The sequence below is a fragment of the Haliotis cracherodii genome, unplaced genomic scaffold (assembly GCF_022045235.1).
Source record: "Haliotis cracherodii isolate W230 unplaced genomic scaffold, xgHalCrac1.p SCAF_2, whole genome shotgun sequence".
Lineage (NCBI taxonomy): Eukaryota > Metazoa > Mollusca > Gastropoda > Lepetellida > Haliotidae > Haliotis > Haliotis cracherodii.
This window is the reverse complement of record NW_027266275.1, coordinates 76,636,474-76,656,069: the sequence shown is the minus strand read 5'-3', so window position 1 is coordinate 76,656,069 and position 19,596 is coordinate 76,636,474. Positions and strand designations below refer to the sequence as shown.

The 19,596-nt window shown below is 38.4% G+C and overlaps 2 protein-coding genes across 3 annotated transcripts in view; one reads left to right on the top strand and one right to left on the bottom strand.

Moving 5' to 3' along the window:
* The window catches only part of LOC139468535 (netrin receptor UNC5C-like), a 421,042-nt gene that overhangs the window by 109,530 nt on the left and 291,916 nt on the right, over positions 1 to 19,596 (top strand). The gene's annotated exons all lie outside the window — the stretch shown is intronic.
* LOC139468534 (short-chain dehydrogenase/reductase family 42E member 1-like) overlaps positions 1 to 19,596 on the bottom strand; it is a 334,803-nt gene that overhangs the window by 284,204 nt on the left and 31,003 nt on the right. For both annotated transcript variants that reach the window (XM_071250570.1, XM_071250568.1), the window contains exon 3: positions 11,136 to 11,231. In XM_071250570.1, coding sequence (XP_071106671.1) covers positions 11,136 to 11,231 — 96 coding nt within the window. The remainder of the gene's footprint in view (positions 1 to 11,135; positions 11,232 to 19,596) is intronic.

Sequence of the window (19,596 nt, the reverse complement as noted above, 5' to 3'; positions counted from 1 at the left end):
GGAACATGTTGGGTAGTAAAAATGAGACAAAGTGGGAAATCATTAGCCACGTTTTTGTCGGGGTACAAGACCAGAACCAAATGGCATGTACCTACAACCATTAGGCCACACGGCCTTGCACTCAGTTGTCGAAAATACAATTTGAAAAGGAAACATAAAACACCCTCTGAACGGAACACCCATACCATCCATTTCTGTCAGTTAAGTGAGGTAGGGTATGTCTGATCTACCTTGAAGTTTTTTACAACTTCACATCATGTTAACACAGCATAGTGTGCAATACATCAACCAAGACAGCCTTGTTTCTTACTAGTCGGCCAGCATGCTTGAAGGCTATACAGGTATTTTGGTTGAAATGGTGTGGCAGAGACGTCTGCTTCCATTCTACTTGAGCAGACGTCACATTCACAGAACAATGTCAAAATGTAAGGAGTCAGTAATGGATGCTGAGCAGGAGATTGGCCTGACATTAAGGTTGAGATGGAAAACATGACATATGGGCATTCTGAAAAATACTTCAATCTTTTTCTTTCCATATGCTTCATTTCTTACAACCATATTCCTTAGAAATGATAATAATGATCTATGATAGTGAAACACCAAGAGCAATTATCAGCAACATAATAATGCTTTATTAGTTTCTTGAACCACGGTCATATGGATGGAATACATTGTATTTCTAAAAGGTGTAAAACACTATTCACTATTATCTTGAAACAATTTGGATATGGAACACTCTAAATGCTATTTTATAAAGGTATTTCTAACAATAATCTACAAAAATCTTCATTCATGAGAATGGAAGCAGTAGAATCCTACAAATTGAGTTTATACCATTACTATTTGGTTTGAAATATCACATTATACACATTGTTGTTATTCTACTGGTTATAAGTCATGCAATAAATTACAACTGATTCTGTGGCATTTGATTGGCTAATCCATTAAAGTACTATATTTTCCATAAGTTTCCATAGAAAAATCTTTAAAACTGTTTCTTCTTAGCATGCTTAGAATGTCACCTTATCATACTACCTTAAAATCAGTATTCTTTGAGCAGTGTCCGGTTTACAAAAGCAGATTCTTGAATCAAATATAAAAACATTGCATGTCTGCATCTACCAAACTGCTGTCTCCGACCAGAAAAACCACATTGCACCACTTATCGTTATCCGTCTGCTTCCACTGTTCTGAGCAGACGGCATAATGGCACACGACAATATGAAGTCAGAGTAGGGTTTGAAGAAGACACAAAAGAGCTATCTTACACATCTAATGCACATCTGAGAAGATTCCCTCTCCCATAGAGGACTAACAATAGATGAACGAGGAGGGAGCTGTCTGGACCAAAATGGCCACTATTCCAGAAACACAATAGTCTTCAATGTAAGGAGGCCAAAAGCGAACATTTATCAAAACTTCTGCTCTATTTATGAGTGACACCAAATTTTGCTTATCATTGAACAAAAATAGTTAAAACCATTACTTGGTGAAAAGTATAGGATCTGAGATGTCAGACTCAATATAAACTGCAGATAAGTGTTTTATTTTTTAATCAAGTTTCTCGTAGAAGACATTTGGTTAGCATTCATATTTTCTCCATCAGGAAGTGAATCAGTCTCTGTTGTGGACTTCCACCCTAATTGATGATCCTTAAGTAACTTAGTAACCATAGTAACAATTAACCTACACCTCTCATTTTGTGTCTTTTTATTTCTAAACACACAAAATTGAAACTGATGCAGATTAAAAACTAAAAGTCAAGATAACGAAATATTGTAGATTAATTTTTTAATTTTCTGACAAGTCTAAAACTATGTTATAAAGTTCATTCAGCTAGTGATGATCCAGACATTATATGTTATTAAGTTGGTAATCATTAGATTCATGTACAAAAGAACATTTCTTGGTGGTAGTCTAAAACTATGTTATAAAGTTCATTCAGCTAGTTATGATCCAGATATTATCTGGAATGGTAAGGTCTTAACACAGCAGAAAACCAACATGGTTACAGGGGGCTCTGGTCCTATCGGTATGAAGTGTAATGTCAGTCTATGTCTCAACTTTGCAATTCTAGTGCCCTATGTTAAACTGACATGTTGTCTCTGTGATGTTTGGGTGATTGTTAATCATTAGATTCATATACAAAAGAACATTGTTTGGTGGTAGTCTAAAACTATGTTATAAAGTTGTCAATCCACAGATTCATGTACCTCAGTTATGTTTGAACAGAGGACTTTTCAGGCAGCTTCATGCATATTCATTGACCACTATAGCTGGGACAGGTACTCGGGTACTCTGGTCGGTAGGGTACTGAGTAGGACCCAGGTACCCACAGGACTACCTGGACTTGTTATTGTGATATATTGTCTAATGACAGGGGTCAGGTACCTGGGTGGTAAGCTTGGACTCACCCTAGCCCTACAAACCCCCATTCGAGGCCTGGTTTGGTCCATGAATATGCATACATTTTGCTAAAAAGTCATGTAGTTTGAACTACTTGAATTAAATTTGCTGGGACTGCCAATTTGCCAAGCCTAGTCCCCCTGTACACATCTTCCCCATGTTACACACCGATCTCCTTCCCTCATCCACACCGATGCTGATGTGTATCCGACGTGTCAGAAGATGAGATTCTCTTGCTTTCTTGTTTTTTCAACTCCATGTTAATAAATCTCCGTGAAAACTGAGCACTCAGCATGGCCAGTTGATGTGTCTGTACTGCAGCAGCATGACACCGGAATTCATCACAATCTCCATCCCCGCAACAATTTTACTTATTTTCCTCCAATATTTTTTTCAGTTTCATTTTTTTTCAAGAAACCTATAGGACAAATGTCACCCGTATCCGAAATGAAGCCATCTGGTGTTCCGTGTGCTATGCCAGCAAACACATACAAATTGTCCTACCAAGATAAACACAGGCCTCTCTATCGATTCCATGCACGGCAACATTGGCATCAAGTCACACATCTTTAGATGCTGAAAGCTTTCAAAACACAAATTGTGTCCGGGTGAGAATGCAATCTTATGTTGAGAGTTATTGCTCCTGACATTTGAGTCATAGACATTTGAAGAGATGCATTCAAATGCTGCCACATTCGACTCATGGTGATACCTTCCACAAAAAGGTTAAGTGAAATGGTAAAAGATGCTTTGGAAGGTATTTGGCACTATGGAGAAGACACTGAAAGAATGCACGCCATGTGTGTGGGAGCAATGTTACATGTAACATTGGGATTTGTCTCAACTACACGGCCATTGTATAAACTTAGCTCAACACTGCACCTGTGGTGAAGGGAACTATCTTGGGAAGCAGGCTGGTTGACAAACAGGTCATAGTTGGTCTAAATGAGGACTGATAAAGAAGTAGTACTATCTCTTGTGTACCTCGTAATATTCCTAAAAATCTCATGCTGAAGTCAGGTGGCTAATCGGTTCTAAATTATGGCTTGACACAGAGCCCATGATAGCCCCATTTGGTTCAATGACAAACATGTACAAAATATTTATCTTTTACAACTTCCATCACCTGGAATGTTTTTGAGAAAATTGGAATTATTTTGTCATAATTATAAAACATCAGGAGAAAAAGACCTATTGTGTAATGGATGCCAAAATCACTGTCATTTCTGACAGCTTGAAAATAATCCCATGTTTGAAAGAACGACCAACATAAATAGAAATAATCCGCTATCAGTGACTATCCCTCGTACTCTGGATGTCAGATGTTTTTTTCTACCCAGAAACCAGAAAGTAAGCATCATTAGTATGAGAACCTTCACATTAATATATGTTTCCATCCATTTACATAAATTAGTCCAATAAACACGATTATGAGTTGTATCTTAATTGCCGAATAACATGGTTAAACAACACGTTGTTTAATGCTTGACAACTTTATGTTGTTTAATGTTGTGTTACGGAAGCACACAATGGCTGTTTTAGAGCCTATTGTTGATACATTCTGTTTGAAAAATCAGACAAGGAAAATGATTTGATCACAAAAACAATAAGCAGTATTTTTTAAAGTTCAAACGTTAAACATGTTTAACCTGGTAGTTATGGCATATAATTAAAATTTAAAAGGTCGTTGAAAAAGAATGGTTCCTTTTTGGGATGCCTTTCTGGCAATGACATTGCTTTGTACAAAAATGGGAGTTCACCACAAAGAAACCACGAAAAACCCACACTGAGCAAATTTATGTCCTTAAAAACAAAGTGTAATTGAACACAGTCCAAAAACAGCATTTGTTTGAAATATTGCTTATGCCTTCGAGGTAACGGTTTTAGCAAATGTCCCCATAATGACATTTCAACAAATTCAGTCTTTAAAATGCTCTAAGACAGTAACAACCAACTCAACTCCATTGACAGGGACTCTGAATGTTTTTCAGCATGTTCTGATAAAACAGATTTTTTCTCCATTTTGCACATTATGGTCTAAGAAATTTGAAAAACCATCTGCCCCACATTTTCTGCCAGCTAGATAAAACACACAGAGACCATATCCCCAAACATGGAAATTCTTTTTTCAAATTTTAAAAAGATACAAAGACTATATTCTCAAAAATAATATTTCTTCAGCGATCAAGGATAACAGAGACATATGGCAGTTGCTCTTTAGAAAAGAAACTGTTAAAAAACAATAAACTTTTTATCATTTCGGTGACAAATGTTTGACAATTCGTTCATCACTTGGGACACCAGGGAATTTAACGAGACTTAATCTAACAGAGCCCACCCCAGAAACCAAACATCACAAAAAGTGTCTTTTGTCACCTCAGATGTCCATCTACTTCAGTGATACATAGGGTGACAATTTTTCTGGAAAATTAATTCAGAGAAGCAGTTCTTCACACGTGCAAAAACATATCTGTTTTTTAAGCCATGGTGGCTGATATGACGGTGTTGAAAATAAGCGACCCCCTGCCCAAGGTGAATAATGCTTATCGTCTATGAGCACTTAATGACAAAGTCAATTTTTACCAATAATATTTTAATGGAATGTTTACACCATATTAATGTCATCTCTTTCATCCCGATCTCTGGGAGGTCTCCTAGTGCTCTGATAACTGAAGCCTCAGCATGTGAGAATTTCGTCATTGTTATGGATTTTTAAGGAACAAACATTATGACATGGAGGTAAATACCCTCTTTCGAGAAAACAGGAATTCATCTGTCCTCATCAGACGATTAACGATTTTAGTTTCTCCATCTGTCACAAGAGGGAGTTCAACACTTCACCCCAACTAACACAGCCTAGAGTCGTCTTCAGCTCAAAAATGAATTTCAGATTGCTCAAAGGATTGTGCAAGTTGGCACAGTATGCATATTGACCTCTTTTGCATGAGCGCTGTTATTATCAAATAGGCAGCTGTGATGATATCCCACGTAACCGAATGCCAGCAAATTAGCAATGATTTATGATAAGGAATGACCTTGAACAGCGATGTTGACGAAACACCTGATGATAGGGTAACAGGGAGACGAGAGTTTAATTTAGATGGATATCAAATGAATAGCCCATAATCACTGTTTATGATTTTGTGAATATTTCTGTCATAAGAAGTCCTGTGAAGTTTTGGTAATTGCGATAATGAGTTGATAATGGTCAGATGACTACAACCATTTCTTTCCCTGATTATTTCACAGCTTATAAGACGCCTTGGTCAAAGTTGACCACCGCAGGCAGCATGCAACACAGGACACTTTGATGTTCATGACTACAATTTGTTTTTTCAGAATATGGAAATGGTTTATATTCCGAGTTGCTTTGATGGTTGATTTTCATGACTTAGAAGCCTCGTGTGATATCTGCTTGTTTGAAAGACGTGTCACTTGTGATTGATACTGCGAAAAATAATTCGGAAAATATGAGAACGTTCACAGGAACTAACTTTCATCTTGAGGAATATCTAACACTTTTCACAGCAACCCATATCAGGGAGGGAGCATAAAATGTCAACTGTTCAAGACAACATTATAAATGATTACAAAAAATGACATCTCATCAATCTTACCACCAGTACATCTAACAAGCAAACTCAAAATCAAATATAATTACAATCAATTTTTCAGTACCTCTTTTTATGTAGAGTCTAAATGGAGGGGCAAAAGACAGTTTAAAGTGAAAACATTTGACAAGGAAATCAACAATGATGACACTGGGCTCTAAGGAATTTACTTGTGTGTACAAGTTCATTCCTAGTTGTAACTCCCCGACGTGAACTTAAATGTCTTCGGCAGCTTTAAATTATTTTACCACTTGGTTCACAAATCAATCATTTCAAAATGCTCATACAATCCAAAATGTTACAGATATTGAATAAATGTTTAATATGTCGCAGGGGTTTGTTCTTTCCTTCTGAGAACAAATTTAAGTACTGGTACTTAAGAATGAATTCAAATTGAATAGATATGGAAAGGGAAGTAACTCTTGTCATTCAAAGAACCATTCAGCACTGTTCCAAAGCGGTAGCTTTCTTTCATTTCCTATTTTCAATTCATTCTACCAACATCTCTTTGCAGAGATAATAAACTACCCCCAAAAATTTAAGGATGCTTTCATATTACTTCAGTTAATCTGTCATGCCATGACATGACATGACAGATTAACAATAATATGAAACAAAGTGGTTCCTAACTTGTTTTGAGCAGTATATGAATTTTGACAATTATTTAAAAAAAGTTATTTCCATGATTTAAGCCACCCTGGGTTTTAAAAAAATCTATTAACTAAGTTTTAAATAGGCCAACATTCACACTTTCAGCCATGACTTAATTGAAAACAGAATTCAAAGACATCAGGAGTTGTGTGGTTGTGCTGTCTTCATTTACACTGCAGTAGCGTGCAGTGTTAAATTAAAACTTTCTGCCATGATTTTCTTAACACAGCCTAAATCCTCAAAGTTTCAATTAGGGAAAACAATCAGCTTGATTATTTAAGGCTTTTCATCTCCTGTCCAGCTGCCATGAGGTGTGCAGTGGGAAAATTGCTGAAAACGCATGAAATAGCATCAATCTAGCCTACTCACTCATTTTAATAGACGTCTCAAACTGCCAAGTCTGTCACGTTTCATTAACACAAAATGATTCAATATCATAAAACATGGATCAATAAGTCATTAAAAACTCTATTTAAAACACAAAATCAAAGTGAATTAATGTCGGTCACTGTATCCACATACACGTAATCAAAATTCAATCATCGCCCAAAACATTCATTATTTTTTCCTATTTTGCTGCAACTATTTCACACTGGCTGTGAACATGGCGAAGGCAGTTAATTTAAAACAATTCTAAACTTCTCTTTCCAGCAGTTCCCAACAGGCTGTTCATCAGAGAAAGTGTAATAGAATTAACTACGTGGGCAATCATTTGGACAGAGAATTATCTCCCTTGGGTCATTAACGTGCCTGTATGGAATAGCTTTTATTGATGCTTAAACAGATGACAGGTGATTGTAAGACAGAAAACCTCCTATAATTTAATTTTGCTGGGCGCCATTATACCTTTGTTTCAGCTGTTAACAGCGGAAAGATAATGAAGGGCCGTGTTCAGCCATAATTGTTTTTACTGTCTGTGGAAGATTGGAGAACTGGTAACAATTTTCATTTGAATTCAGCGGCAAATTCTTTAACAAATGTTTATGACTTTCAAAGAGTTTGTATGTACAAGGACTTGTTTAAAACAATTCTTTAAGGCTTTTGTAGTGTCAAGGAATGAGGAAGTACCATGAAACCAAGCTCTCTTCAAAGGAAACAATATGTCTTTAGCTGTTAAAGTTAAAGTCTTATAAACGTACATTTCAAAGATTTCAGCTTGAAAAATTAACATAAGATCTTAGAGGGCTGGGACGGGTAACTCGGGTACTCGGGTCAGTTGGGTACTGAGTAGGAACCGGGTACACACAGGAATATCCGGACCCGTGGTTAATGACGTATTATATTGCTTAATGACCAAAAATATCTAAAACTCTTTGGTTAGACTATAAGTCACTATATTGTTTGCATGTCTTTCTAACTGTGCACCCATTTCTTCTGAATTGTATATGTTTGAATAAAGATAAAATTTTCAGTCAACTTCAGTGTATGCATGACCAGATCAATTTATAGGTATATCTAAGCACATTTTGCCAGGGCTACGGTCACACTTCCCCAAATGGACAGTTTTTATTTATCTCATGAGTAATAGTAATAGTAGTAAATTTGGACTCATCCCAGCCCTGCGATCTCATATATATATATACAGCCAGTCTTGTTTTATGCTGCTTATAGCAACAAGCCAGTCATATGCTGGCAACATGGCCAGCATTGACAAAGGACACCAAAAATAGGCATTAGACATAATACCCACGTTTAGAGTCAAACCAGGTCTCTGGTAAGTTGAGCCAATGCTTCAACCACATGGCTATGTACCGACCTCCTGGATACAAGAAGCCCAATGCATAGGACGATTTCTATAAACAGATACCTTCAAAGATGTATAACAATATCATCATATAAGAAGAGAGCTCATATATAAACGTCTAATGTCTTCAGATAGAATTTTTTGTCAACCTTCTCTTGTCGTCTTCCTGGATGGTGACTTGTATGGGGTGAAGAGATGCGTGAGTCTGAGAGGAGATGTATTACATTGTGAGAGAAGTCGACATTAGTACTTCTCAGGAATATGATTGCAAGTGATGCCAAGAACCTGTTTCTCACATTGGACCCTCATGGGCTACAGAACATCTTGAACCTGGTCTTAAGCGTGATGAGCTAGCACACTCACCACAGAGCTACTCCACCCAACCATACAATGTTGGTGTTCATCACTGTGGGATTTCTTTCATTTGCATGACCCCCAACCACAAGGTGACCATTCCCAAACACACCAGCAAGTGTCACTCATATTTGTGAGGGAGTCAGGTGTTTTTTATAATGACTGCCGAAGAGAACATTTGTTACTGATCGTGAACAGCTCGCTCTGATTTGCCCTGGGCCTGTGGAGGAAACACCTCTCCCATACCATGGGAAATATTCCCTCACACCCAGGGTCAGCAGACAGCCATTATGGCTTCCAGTGGATAACGCTCTGCTGGTGTTACTTCTAGTTACTGATATATTTTTGTAAAAAAAAGGTTTAGCATGTTTGATGTATGTGTAGGATTATCATGTGCTGTGTGTAGGATTATCATGTGCTGAGTGTAGGATTATCATGTGTTGTGTGTAGAATTATCATGTGCTGAGTGTAGGATTATCATGTGCTGTGTGTAGGATTATCATGTGCTGTGTGTAGGATTACCATGTGAAGTGTGTAGGATTATCACTCGATGTGTGTAGGATTATGTGCTGTGTGTACGATTATCATGTGCTGTGTGTAGGATTATTCCTCGATGTGTGTAGGATTATCATGTGCTGTGTGTAGGATTATCATGTGCTGTGTGTAGGATTATCATGTGCTGTGTGTAGGATTATCATGTGAAGTGTGTAGAATTATCATGTGCTGAGTGTAAGATTATGTGTGCTGAGTGTAAGATTATCATGTGAAGTGTGTAGGATTATCACTCGATGTGTGTAGGATTATCATGTGCTGTGTGTAGGATTATCATGTGCTGTGTGTAGGATTATCATGTGCTGTGTGTAGGATTATCATGTGCTGTGTGTAGGATTACCATGTGAAGTGTGTAGGATTATCACTCGATGTGTGTAGGATTATGTGCTGTGTGTACGATTATCATGTGCTGTGTGTAGGATTATTCCTCGATGTGTGTAGGATTATCATGTGCTGTGTGTAGAATTATCATGTGCTGTGTGTAGGATTATCATGTGCTGTGTGTAGGATTATTCCTCGATGTGTGTAGGATTATCATGTGCTGTGTGTAGAATTATCATGTGCTGTGTGTAGGATTATCATGTGCTGTGTGTAGGATTATCATGTGCTGTGTGTAGGATTATCATGTGCTGTGTGTAGGATTACCATGTGAAGTGTGTAGGATTATCACTCGATGTGTGTAGGATTATGTGCTGTGTGTACGATTATCATGTGCTGTGTGTAGGATTATTCCTCGATGTGTGTAGGATTATCATGTGCTGTGTGTAGAATTATCATGTGCTGTGTGTAGGATTATCATGTGCTGTGTGTAGGATTATCATGTGCTGTGTGTAGGATTATCATGTGCTGTGTGTAGGATTATCATGTGAAGTGTGTAGAATTATCATGTGCTGAGTGTAAGATTATGTGTGCTGAGTGTAGGATTATCATGTGAAGTGTGTAGGATTATCACTCGATGTGTGTAGGATTATCATGAGCTGTGTGTAGAATTATCATGTGATGTGTGTAGGATAATCATGTGCTGTGTGTAGGATTATTACTTGATGTGTGTAGGATTATCATGTGTTGTGTGTAGGATTATCATGTGCTGTGTGTAGGATTATCATGTGCTGTGTGTAGGATTATCATGTGCTGTGTGTAGTAGGATTATTACTCGATGTGTGTAGGATTATCATGTGTTGTGTGTAGGATTATCATGTGCTGTGTGTAGGATTATCGCTTGATGTGTGTAGGATTATCATGTGCTGTGTGAAGGATTATCACTTGATGTGTGTAGGATTATCATGTGTTGTGTAGGATTATCATGTTCTGTGTATAGGATTATTACTTGATGTGTGTAGGATTATCATGTGTTGTGTGTAGGATTATCATGTGCTGTGTGTAGGATTATCATGTGATGTGTGTAGGATTATTACTTGATGTGTGTAGGATTATCATGTGTTGTGTGTAGGATTATCATGTGCTGTGTGTAGGATTATTACTTGATGTGTGTAGGATTATCATGTGTTGTGTGTAGGATTATCATGTGCTGTGTGTAGGATTATCACTTGATGTGTGTAGGATTATCATGTGCTGTGTGAAGGATTATCACTTGATGTGTGTAGGATTATCATGTGTTGTGTAGGATTATCATGTTCTGTGTATAGGATTATCATGTGATGAAGGCAGGACTATCATGTTTTGTAGACAGTATTATCAAATGTTATTGGCAAAATTATCATGTGCTGCAAAAAAGGATGACCATGTGTTAAGCCTACAAAAAGTACTGTGCAACCTTTACAAATGTTGTGACAGCTAATTTGAAAATAACAACCTACCTGTTCCCTGCCTGACATGCCATACGACGCCATGTGGTACACAACATCCGCACCCTCTACAGCTGCATGTACCGCAGCCGCATCACGGATGTCTCCCTGAAATGTTAAAAGTAGTGTCAGTGGTTTGTGAGAGAGGCAAGTTTAACTAGTGCACTTGTGCAGTTGTCATGGTCATATTACATAAACAGGGTCAAAAACTGACACCTGAGTCCCAACTACAATCCACAGATCTGGGATATACAGATGCAATACTGCGACATGACCTTGTGCACCAGTGTGATGACATACACCTTTAATACATAGGCCCAGTTCCTGCAATATTACTGAGGCCTATTGATGGCCTTCACAGACCAATGATATTCTCCTGACAGAGGCCCTATTGTACCTCACAGACTAATGATATACACTTGACAGAGGCCCTATTGTACTTTACAGACCAATGATATACACCTGAGAGAGGCCCTATTGTACCTCACAGACTAATGATATACACCGGACAGAGGCCCAATTGTACTTTACAGACCAATGATATACACCTGACAGAGGCCCAATTGTACCTCACAGACTAATGATATACACTTGACAGAGGTCCTATTGTACCTCACAGACCAATGATATACACCTGACAGAGGCCCTATTGTACCTCACAGACCAATGATATACACCTGACAGAGGCCCTATTGTACCTCACAGACCAATGATATACACCTGACAGAGGCCCAATTGTACCTCACAGACTAATGATATACACTTGACAGAGACCCTATTGTACCTCACAGACTAATGATATACACCTGACAGAGGCCCTATTGTACCTCACAGACTAATGATATACACTTGACAGAGGCCCTATTGTACCTCACAGACCAATGATATACACCTGACAGAGGCCCTATTGTACCTCACAGACTAATGATATACACTTGACAGAGGCCCTATTGTACCTCACAGACCAGTGATATACACCTTATAGAGGCCCTATTGTACTTTACAGACCAATGATATACACTTGACAGAGGCCCTATTGTACCTCACAGACTAATGATATACACTTGACAGAGGCCCTATTGTACCTCACTGACCAATGATATACACCTTACAGAGGCCCTATTGTACTTTACAGACCAATGATATACACCTGACAGAGGCCCTATTGTACCTCACAGACCAATGATATACACTTGACAGAGGCCCAATTGTACTTTACAGACCAATGATATGCACCTGACAGAGGTCCAATTGTACCTCACAGACTAATGATATACACTTGACAGAGGCCCTATTGTACCTCACAGACCAATGATATACACCTGACAGAGGCCCTATTGTACCTCACAGACCAATGATATACACTTGACAGAGGCCCTATTGTACCTCACAGACCAATGATATACACTTTTCAGAGGCCCAAATGTACTTCACAGACCAATGATATACACCTGACAGAGGCCCTATTGTACCTCACAGACCAATGATATACACTTTTCAGAGGCCCTATTGTACCTCACAGACCAATGATATACACTTTTCAGAGGCCCAATTGTACCTCACAGACTAATGATATACACCTGACAGAGGCCCTATTGTACCTCACAGACCAATGATATACACCTGACAGAGGCCCTATTGTACCTCACAGAACAATGATATACACTTTTCAGAGGCCCAATCGTTCTTCACAAATCAATGATATACATGTCCCAATCAAGGCCCAGTCTTCACAGACCAATGATATGCACCTGACAGAGGTCCAATTGTACCTCACAGACTAATGATATACACTTGACAGAGGCCCTATTGTACCTCACAGACCAATGATATACACCTGACAGAGGCCCTATTGTACCTCACAGACCAATGATATACACTTGACAGAGGCCCTATTGTACCTCACAGACCAATGATATACACTTTTCAGAGGCCCAAATGTACTTCACAGACCAATGATATACACCTGACAGAGGCCCTATTGTACCTCACAGACCAATGATATACACTTTTCAGAGGCCCTATTGTACCTCACAGACCAATGATATACACTTTTCAGAGGCCCAATTGTACCTCACAGACTAATGATATACACCTGACAGAGGCCCTATTGTACCTCACAGACCAATGATATACACCTGACAGAGGCCCTATTGTACCTCACAGAACAATGATATACACTTTTCAGAGGCCCAATCGTTCTTCACAAATCAATGATATACATGTCCCAATCAAGGCCCAATCTTCACAGACCAATGATATACACCTGTTACACCGCTGACTGAGGCCCAAGACCTTCAACATAACCAATTCAAGCTTTCCTTGTACCAAGATTCCATTGAGTTCATTCCCGCAGTAGATTTTATCACTGATCATATTAGGTTTTCTCACCAAACAAACAGACCATACTATCAAAATTAACATGACACCAATGGCATGACAATCCCTCAAGCGGACCAAATACAGCTCCCTTTTTTCCCTGCACCAGAGCAGCACCCACTCTCCAGTTGCTCCTCGTCAGAGCTCATCCCAGGCAATGGTTGTCAGCAACAGAGGTGGACTTACATTATTCAAACACTCTCCGATAACAGCAATGGGGGGCGTTTGTGTAGGTATACCACGGTGAACGTGCTGAGTCCATCCACCTGGTCTACACCACACTGCGATGCACACCTCACACTACTGACACTGGCTCTACGGATTAAACTGGCAATAACACAGGTTAGATCGGAGGTCTCAATCGCTGATCCGGGTTACCTCTCATCGTGGTCATGTCTGGAAATATTTGATCATTGGGTTTTTAGTGTCAGTGTGATTTGTAGCCACTTTTAATTTTTGTTTGTTTGTTTGTTGTTTAACATTATTCAGCATTATTCCAGCTATATAACTGCAGGCTGTAAATAATTGTGTTTGGACCAGACAATCCAGTGATTGTTGTAAAGGAGCATTGATCCATGCAATTGGGACATGATGACATGCATCAACCAAGTCAGCGAGCCTGACCACCCGATCCCATTAGTCACCTCTTATGACAAGCATAGTCATCTTTTACAGCAAGCATGGGTAACTGAAGACCTATTCTAACCCAGATCTTCACACAAACAAGAATTTTTTAGAAATATTTCAGCAACATGAAAGTTCCCTAACAATAGCAGTGTGTAGTTATTTATGAGTGGCTTCAGTTTAGCACTGTTTTGAGCTGTTATATCTTGGCGTGTCATCTTGATGTTGGAGGAAAAAGCCAAAGTGATGCAGGCCCTAGGTATTTGCTACGAGAAGTATATGTATGGTGCTGACAAAAATAATCAGGTGAATATGGGATTTGAACCTACATCTAAGGGACGCAATTTTGAAATAGGAATTGCAGCACCTTAAGTGACTGTGCCTTAATTGTAACAAAATGATCTATCTTGTCACAAAGTAATTGTTCCTGTGGGTGAACCGTAACAGGAAGAGCAAGTGACATCACATCCAATATGAAGACGCCAGGGCTAATCTGTGTGTCTGGGTGCAACTCGGCCATCGGCCTGTTTGAATTTGAAGTGATTAATCAAGGTAATGATAAAAACGTTTACAGCAATGAATACTTTACCTCAACCTACTGAACAACTAAGAGCCCTACTGCCCCGACCGAGCCTTGTGCCAGAGCCTTCCACCATTAAGATGCTCCTACGTTTCATATTAGAGTGCATGCACCAAAGCTGCCACCATTACTTGGCTATCTGGTGCACACTGTTATTGTCATTGTAGTACTCAACACATCTTTCAGCACAATAAATTTTAATCAAGTGCAGTTTCCATGTTTGATAGTTTCAGCCTGCAAACCGTACCAGGAACTTGCAGCACGGTGCGAACACATCCCTCATCTGCTGTTTGATTGGCTAACAGAGTGAGTGCACAACACACTGACAAGATACATTTGGTGATAAAGCAAACGTGTCAAAATAATCACCATTTACTGCACCAAAGACCCGTATGCTAATTTCAGAGTGTCTGTGTAAACTGCCAATATTTTGTCAGGCTCATATATTACTGTAAGCATGTACACTATCAAAGGAATGAAGGACATCAAATGATACTGATGACATTATGATTCATTTCTGTACCAAAACAATTTTTAAAAAACAGCCTCCCAATGAAGGAACAGCCCTTGTCGTGTGACGTAACAAAATGACTAATTCTGCAGCAATGCATAGTTTTAAATATCCATAAACATGATAAATGCTCTCTCACATCTTAATTCAAATACCCGACACCCCCCCCTACAACCCGACCAATGTACTCATCATTTTGCTGACAGTCGTACCATACAGCTTTATTTTAGTATTAATCTTTAACCTTGGTTAACACTAAATAACAACAGCAGCAAAAGTAATGACTTATAATTGTCCATTTACAAAGCTTCTTAATACAATAATATTTCCATGTGTATACTATCATATGCATGTGACCCGTGAAGATCCAGGGTAGAATAGATCTTCAGCAACCCATGCTTTCTATAAAAGGCGCCTTTGCTTGTCATAAGAGGCGACTAACAGGATCGGGTGGTCAGGCTCTCTGACTTGGTTGATGCATGTCATCGTGTCCCAATTGCACGGATCGATGCTCATTATGTCAAACAGTGGATTGTCTGGTCCAGACTCAATTATTTACAGCCTGTTGTCATATAGCTGTAATATTGCTGAGTGCGGGGCCAAACAACAAACAAACAAACAAACAAAACAAACAATGTATATACCATTGTATACTATCATATCGTTGTAGTAAGGTGAGGATTCAAATGGACAACTCCTGGTCACAATGACTTGTTGACATGAACACAGAATACCAGAAACATGAAGTGGTCATTACAATACCATGAACTGACATAGGATGCTGTGGGAACATGAGGATGTAACTTCAAAGTAGGGCATCATGCTGATAGGAGTGGCCAAGTGGACAGTGATTTTAAGGGGGTTTCAATCATTAGCCCAAGGATGGTTTTGTCGTCTTATACAGCCTTCATTGTTCTTAGTAACCGTTTCTCAATGCTTAAAGTGGAAAGGAAAAGAACAACATCTATAATGTTTCTACACTAACAAATTGAACATGAATGCATGATAATAGTTAATAACAAATATTATCAGGCAATGAATTCACATTTGATATTTTGTTCATAACAATGTGAAAAGTGTGCATAATTGTGAAAAGTGTAAGAAAAGAGATTGTGATGAAAAAATCCTCATTCACCAATCATTGCAAAATATGGATCCTAAAACTGTCCACAGTCAAACCTGGCTAACTCAAACAACCTTAATGTTTCAAGAGTAAATTAAAATGTCAAGTCACATCGGTAATATTTCTGCTATAATGTAACTTCTTCAATCTTTCTGAGCGCCATGAGGACTCCGGGTTAGAACAGATCACAGCAACCTGTGCTAATTGTAAGAGGCGACCAAATGGAATGGGTGGTCAGACTTGGAGACTTGGTTGATTGCGTGTCAATGTATCTCGATGGCATGGATAGTTGCTCATAATATCTGTCACTGGATCGTCTCGTCCAGATTTGATTATTTACAGCCTGCTATAGTTGGAATATTACTGAATGACTGAATGTGGCTTTAAACAACAAACAAACAATGTTTATAGTCTCTGCAGAATCCTTACAGTCTAAAAAAGCCACTCAAACTACAGATCCCTTGTTATATATACTACTCAAAAGAAGTTAGAGGACACTCAATTTTGTCATATGATTTCAGCTAACTATAGTAATTTTAAAAAATGGTCTGTATTCTAACTTCTTTCAAGTAGTATATTCCATAGTGGATGGAGACGGTACGTTTCATAGTCGATCATTCTGAGACATTCTTAAGCATTTTACCAGATTACTATTCTTACAAACAGGAAAAAAGTATGCCATGCACAAGGGTGTTACATTCGAAACAAGCTCAATTAAACAATTATACTTTCCAAAGATCTAAGATTGTTTTAAGCTCTTGAAAGTAGCCTTAATTGAGTCTTTCAACAATCAAAAACACAAAAATACCTGCTGTGTTTACATTACTAACGAGATAAATATCCAGGTAACAGAATCCAGAGACTGACATAAAACACTCCACCAGAATCATGATAATGAAAAAACCGAAACTCATTATAAACATAGATTTTAATTTTTTATTGTTTAAACAGGCCTAACTCCACTTAAGAAGGAATTCGTGGAATTCATGCTCTCAAAACCTCTGAAGCTGTTTATTTTCTCAAGAAAGCCTTTATCACTTCTAAAAAGCCACACCGTATTTTTATACCACCCACACGGCTCAATTAATCTATAAATTGTGGTAATCACATGATATGGTTTAACGGCATGTTGTCCCTTCTTGTTTTTCAGGACATTAGAAATGCTGAGGTTTCTTACCAATGGATTTCCCCCTAATTTATGTCTAAAAACAGAGCTCCTAGCCTTTACACATGTAAGGAGTCTATTTCAAATAGACATATCATTGTCATAGGAAGACAAGTAAATCACACATCCATGAAACTTATAATCGGAAACCAGAGAGGGACATCTGCTGAAGCTTTTGACTATTTTGGGCCTTTTCTTGTGTCTGGGACAAATCACCTTCTCCCTCATATTGTTAAACATTAAAACTCATTTCTGACAAATTTCATAAAAATAAATCACTGACTGAAATGAAGGCTGGTATGTATTTATTAACAGCCTTTGAAATTCATGCTTGTCCACAAGCTAGAGACTACTTAATTGTGCTGAGGACCAGTAACAATTCCAAAGGTAGTGCTCATTGACTATAGTCCCCACCACTTGAAATAGCATCACGAAACATAGCAGTGATTACTTACTGAATTAAGATAGCTGCATGTGTGCTAATACTAACAAAGTGAAAACAAGCAATTCCTGCCAATAAGGAATATCACTTACAGTAATGACAAAAGTTGCAAAGTGTGCTTTTCAAGAAATTTCCATTTTCATAGTGATAAAAATCATCACTGAGTTTTGATCACGTGGTTACAAATATAAACATTCATTAAAACCCTAATTTATACACATCTTAACTAAAACAGCCCATGAAGAAACAGACCTGTGTCATGTATCAAGTATGCATGATAAATGGCAAATATCAGATCAAGAAAACATTGTAAACATAAATAAACGGTGTACCAGTTCGTATATTTTTACTGACTTGACTGGCATATGTCCTTCCCATGAATTACTGTCATAAACTTCCCAACACCAAGTTCTTTTCCCAAAGCTAATAATATAAACTGTGGTACAAGCGTTCACACACACCCCGCATGAAAATACCTCGTATTTCAGCCACATGTGTGTGAGCCACGATTATGTACTTCCATATTAACCAGCCAGGGTTCAAGTGATGGTATGGATAACCAGTAATCACTACAACATGACAGTAATAAAAATTCCACAAATTAATAAAATATACACATGACCGACCCCCACAGTTGGCAGTCTTTAATGTAATCAAATCACTGGTTTTCCTGATTTCCTCTTTTAACACCACCCAGTAGACATGGTTAGGACTGACAAGAATTTAGTCAATTCACCAGCAAGACACTCTCCTGCGGAATCAGACCACCTGCGATACTGACATCTTGCAACAACCTGGCAGTCCTCCCAGTGACTAGTGAGACAGCATGGGTGTCATGCTGGATGTGAGTGAATGTTGTTTTACACAGACGTCAGCACCAAGCCAAGTATATTGAGATACCCTGTTTACTCTGAGCCAAACTTGTGGATGCTAGCTTGATGCCATTGGGGTATGGTGACACACAGGACTTTTTTGTGAAATTTGTGTATAATTTAGGACCAAACCACCCTTTTGCACCAAATGATGATGAGGTCCATGAATATGCATGAATTTCACTGAAACGTCCTGTGGTTGACTCACAACAAACCAGATCAAACATGGCCGCCGTGTAAAGCTTACTGAGGACCTTGTTTCTTTGAAGTATAAAACTTTCAAGAATGGTTGACAATTTGAAATAAACAATTTAAATATAATTCTCTACCTTGATTATCAACACTAAAAAATGATCCTTTAAGATGGCCTTTTGAAACCAATCCATCACTGGAATATCTCAACATTTTAGAGTTATCTTCCCTTGTTCTAGGACCCACTCTGTTCTGAATAATGGGTTAAAATGATCCATGCTAGTCGGAAGCTAATCTGTTGTGTGCATGAATTACTATAGAAGTCATAGTCATCAATTACCTTCCTGGTTCCCTATGATCATATTTCTTGCACCTTGGATTATTCACTTCATTACCTACAACCCATGATGATTCCATAAGCATGTTAACAAGATAATACACACCTAACTTCCACAAAAACAACACCGATTCTTTTCATTATTGCCTCAGCAGAAACCACCATCACTCTCACTCACATGCAGTTTAACTTTTTCCGTAACGTTTCCTTAAGATATTATCATTGCACGGCTACCAACAAGGAATCCT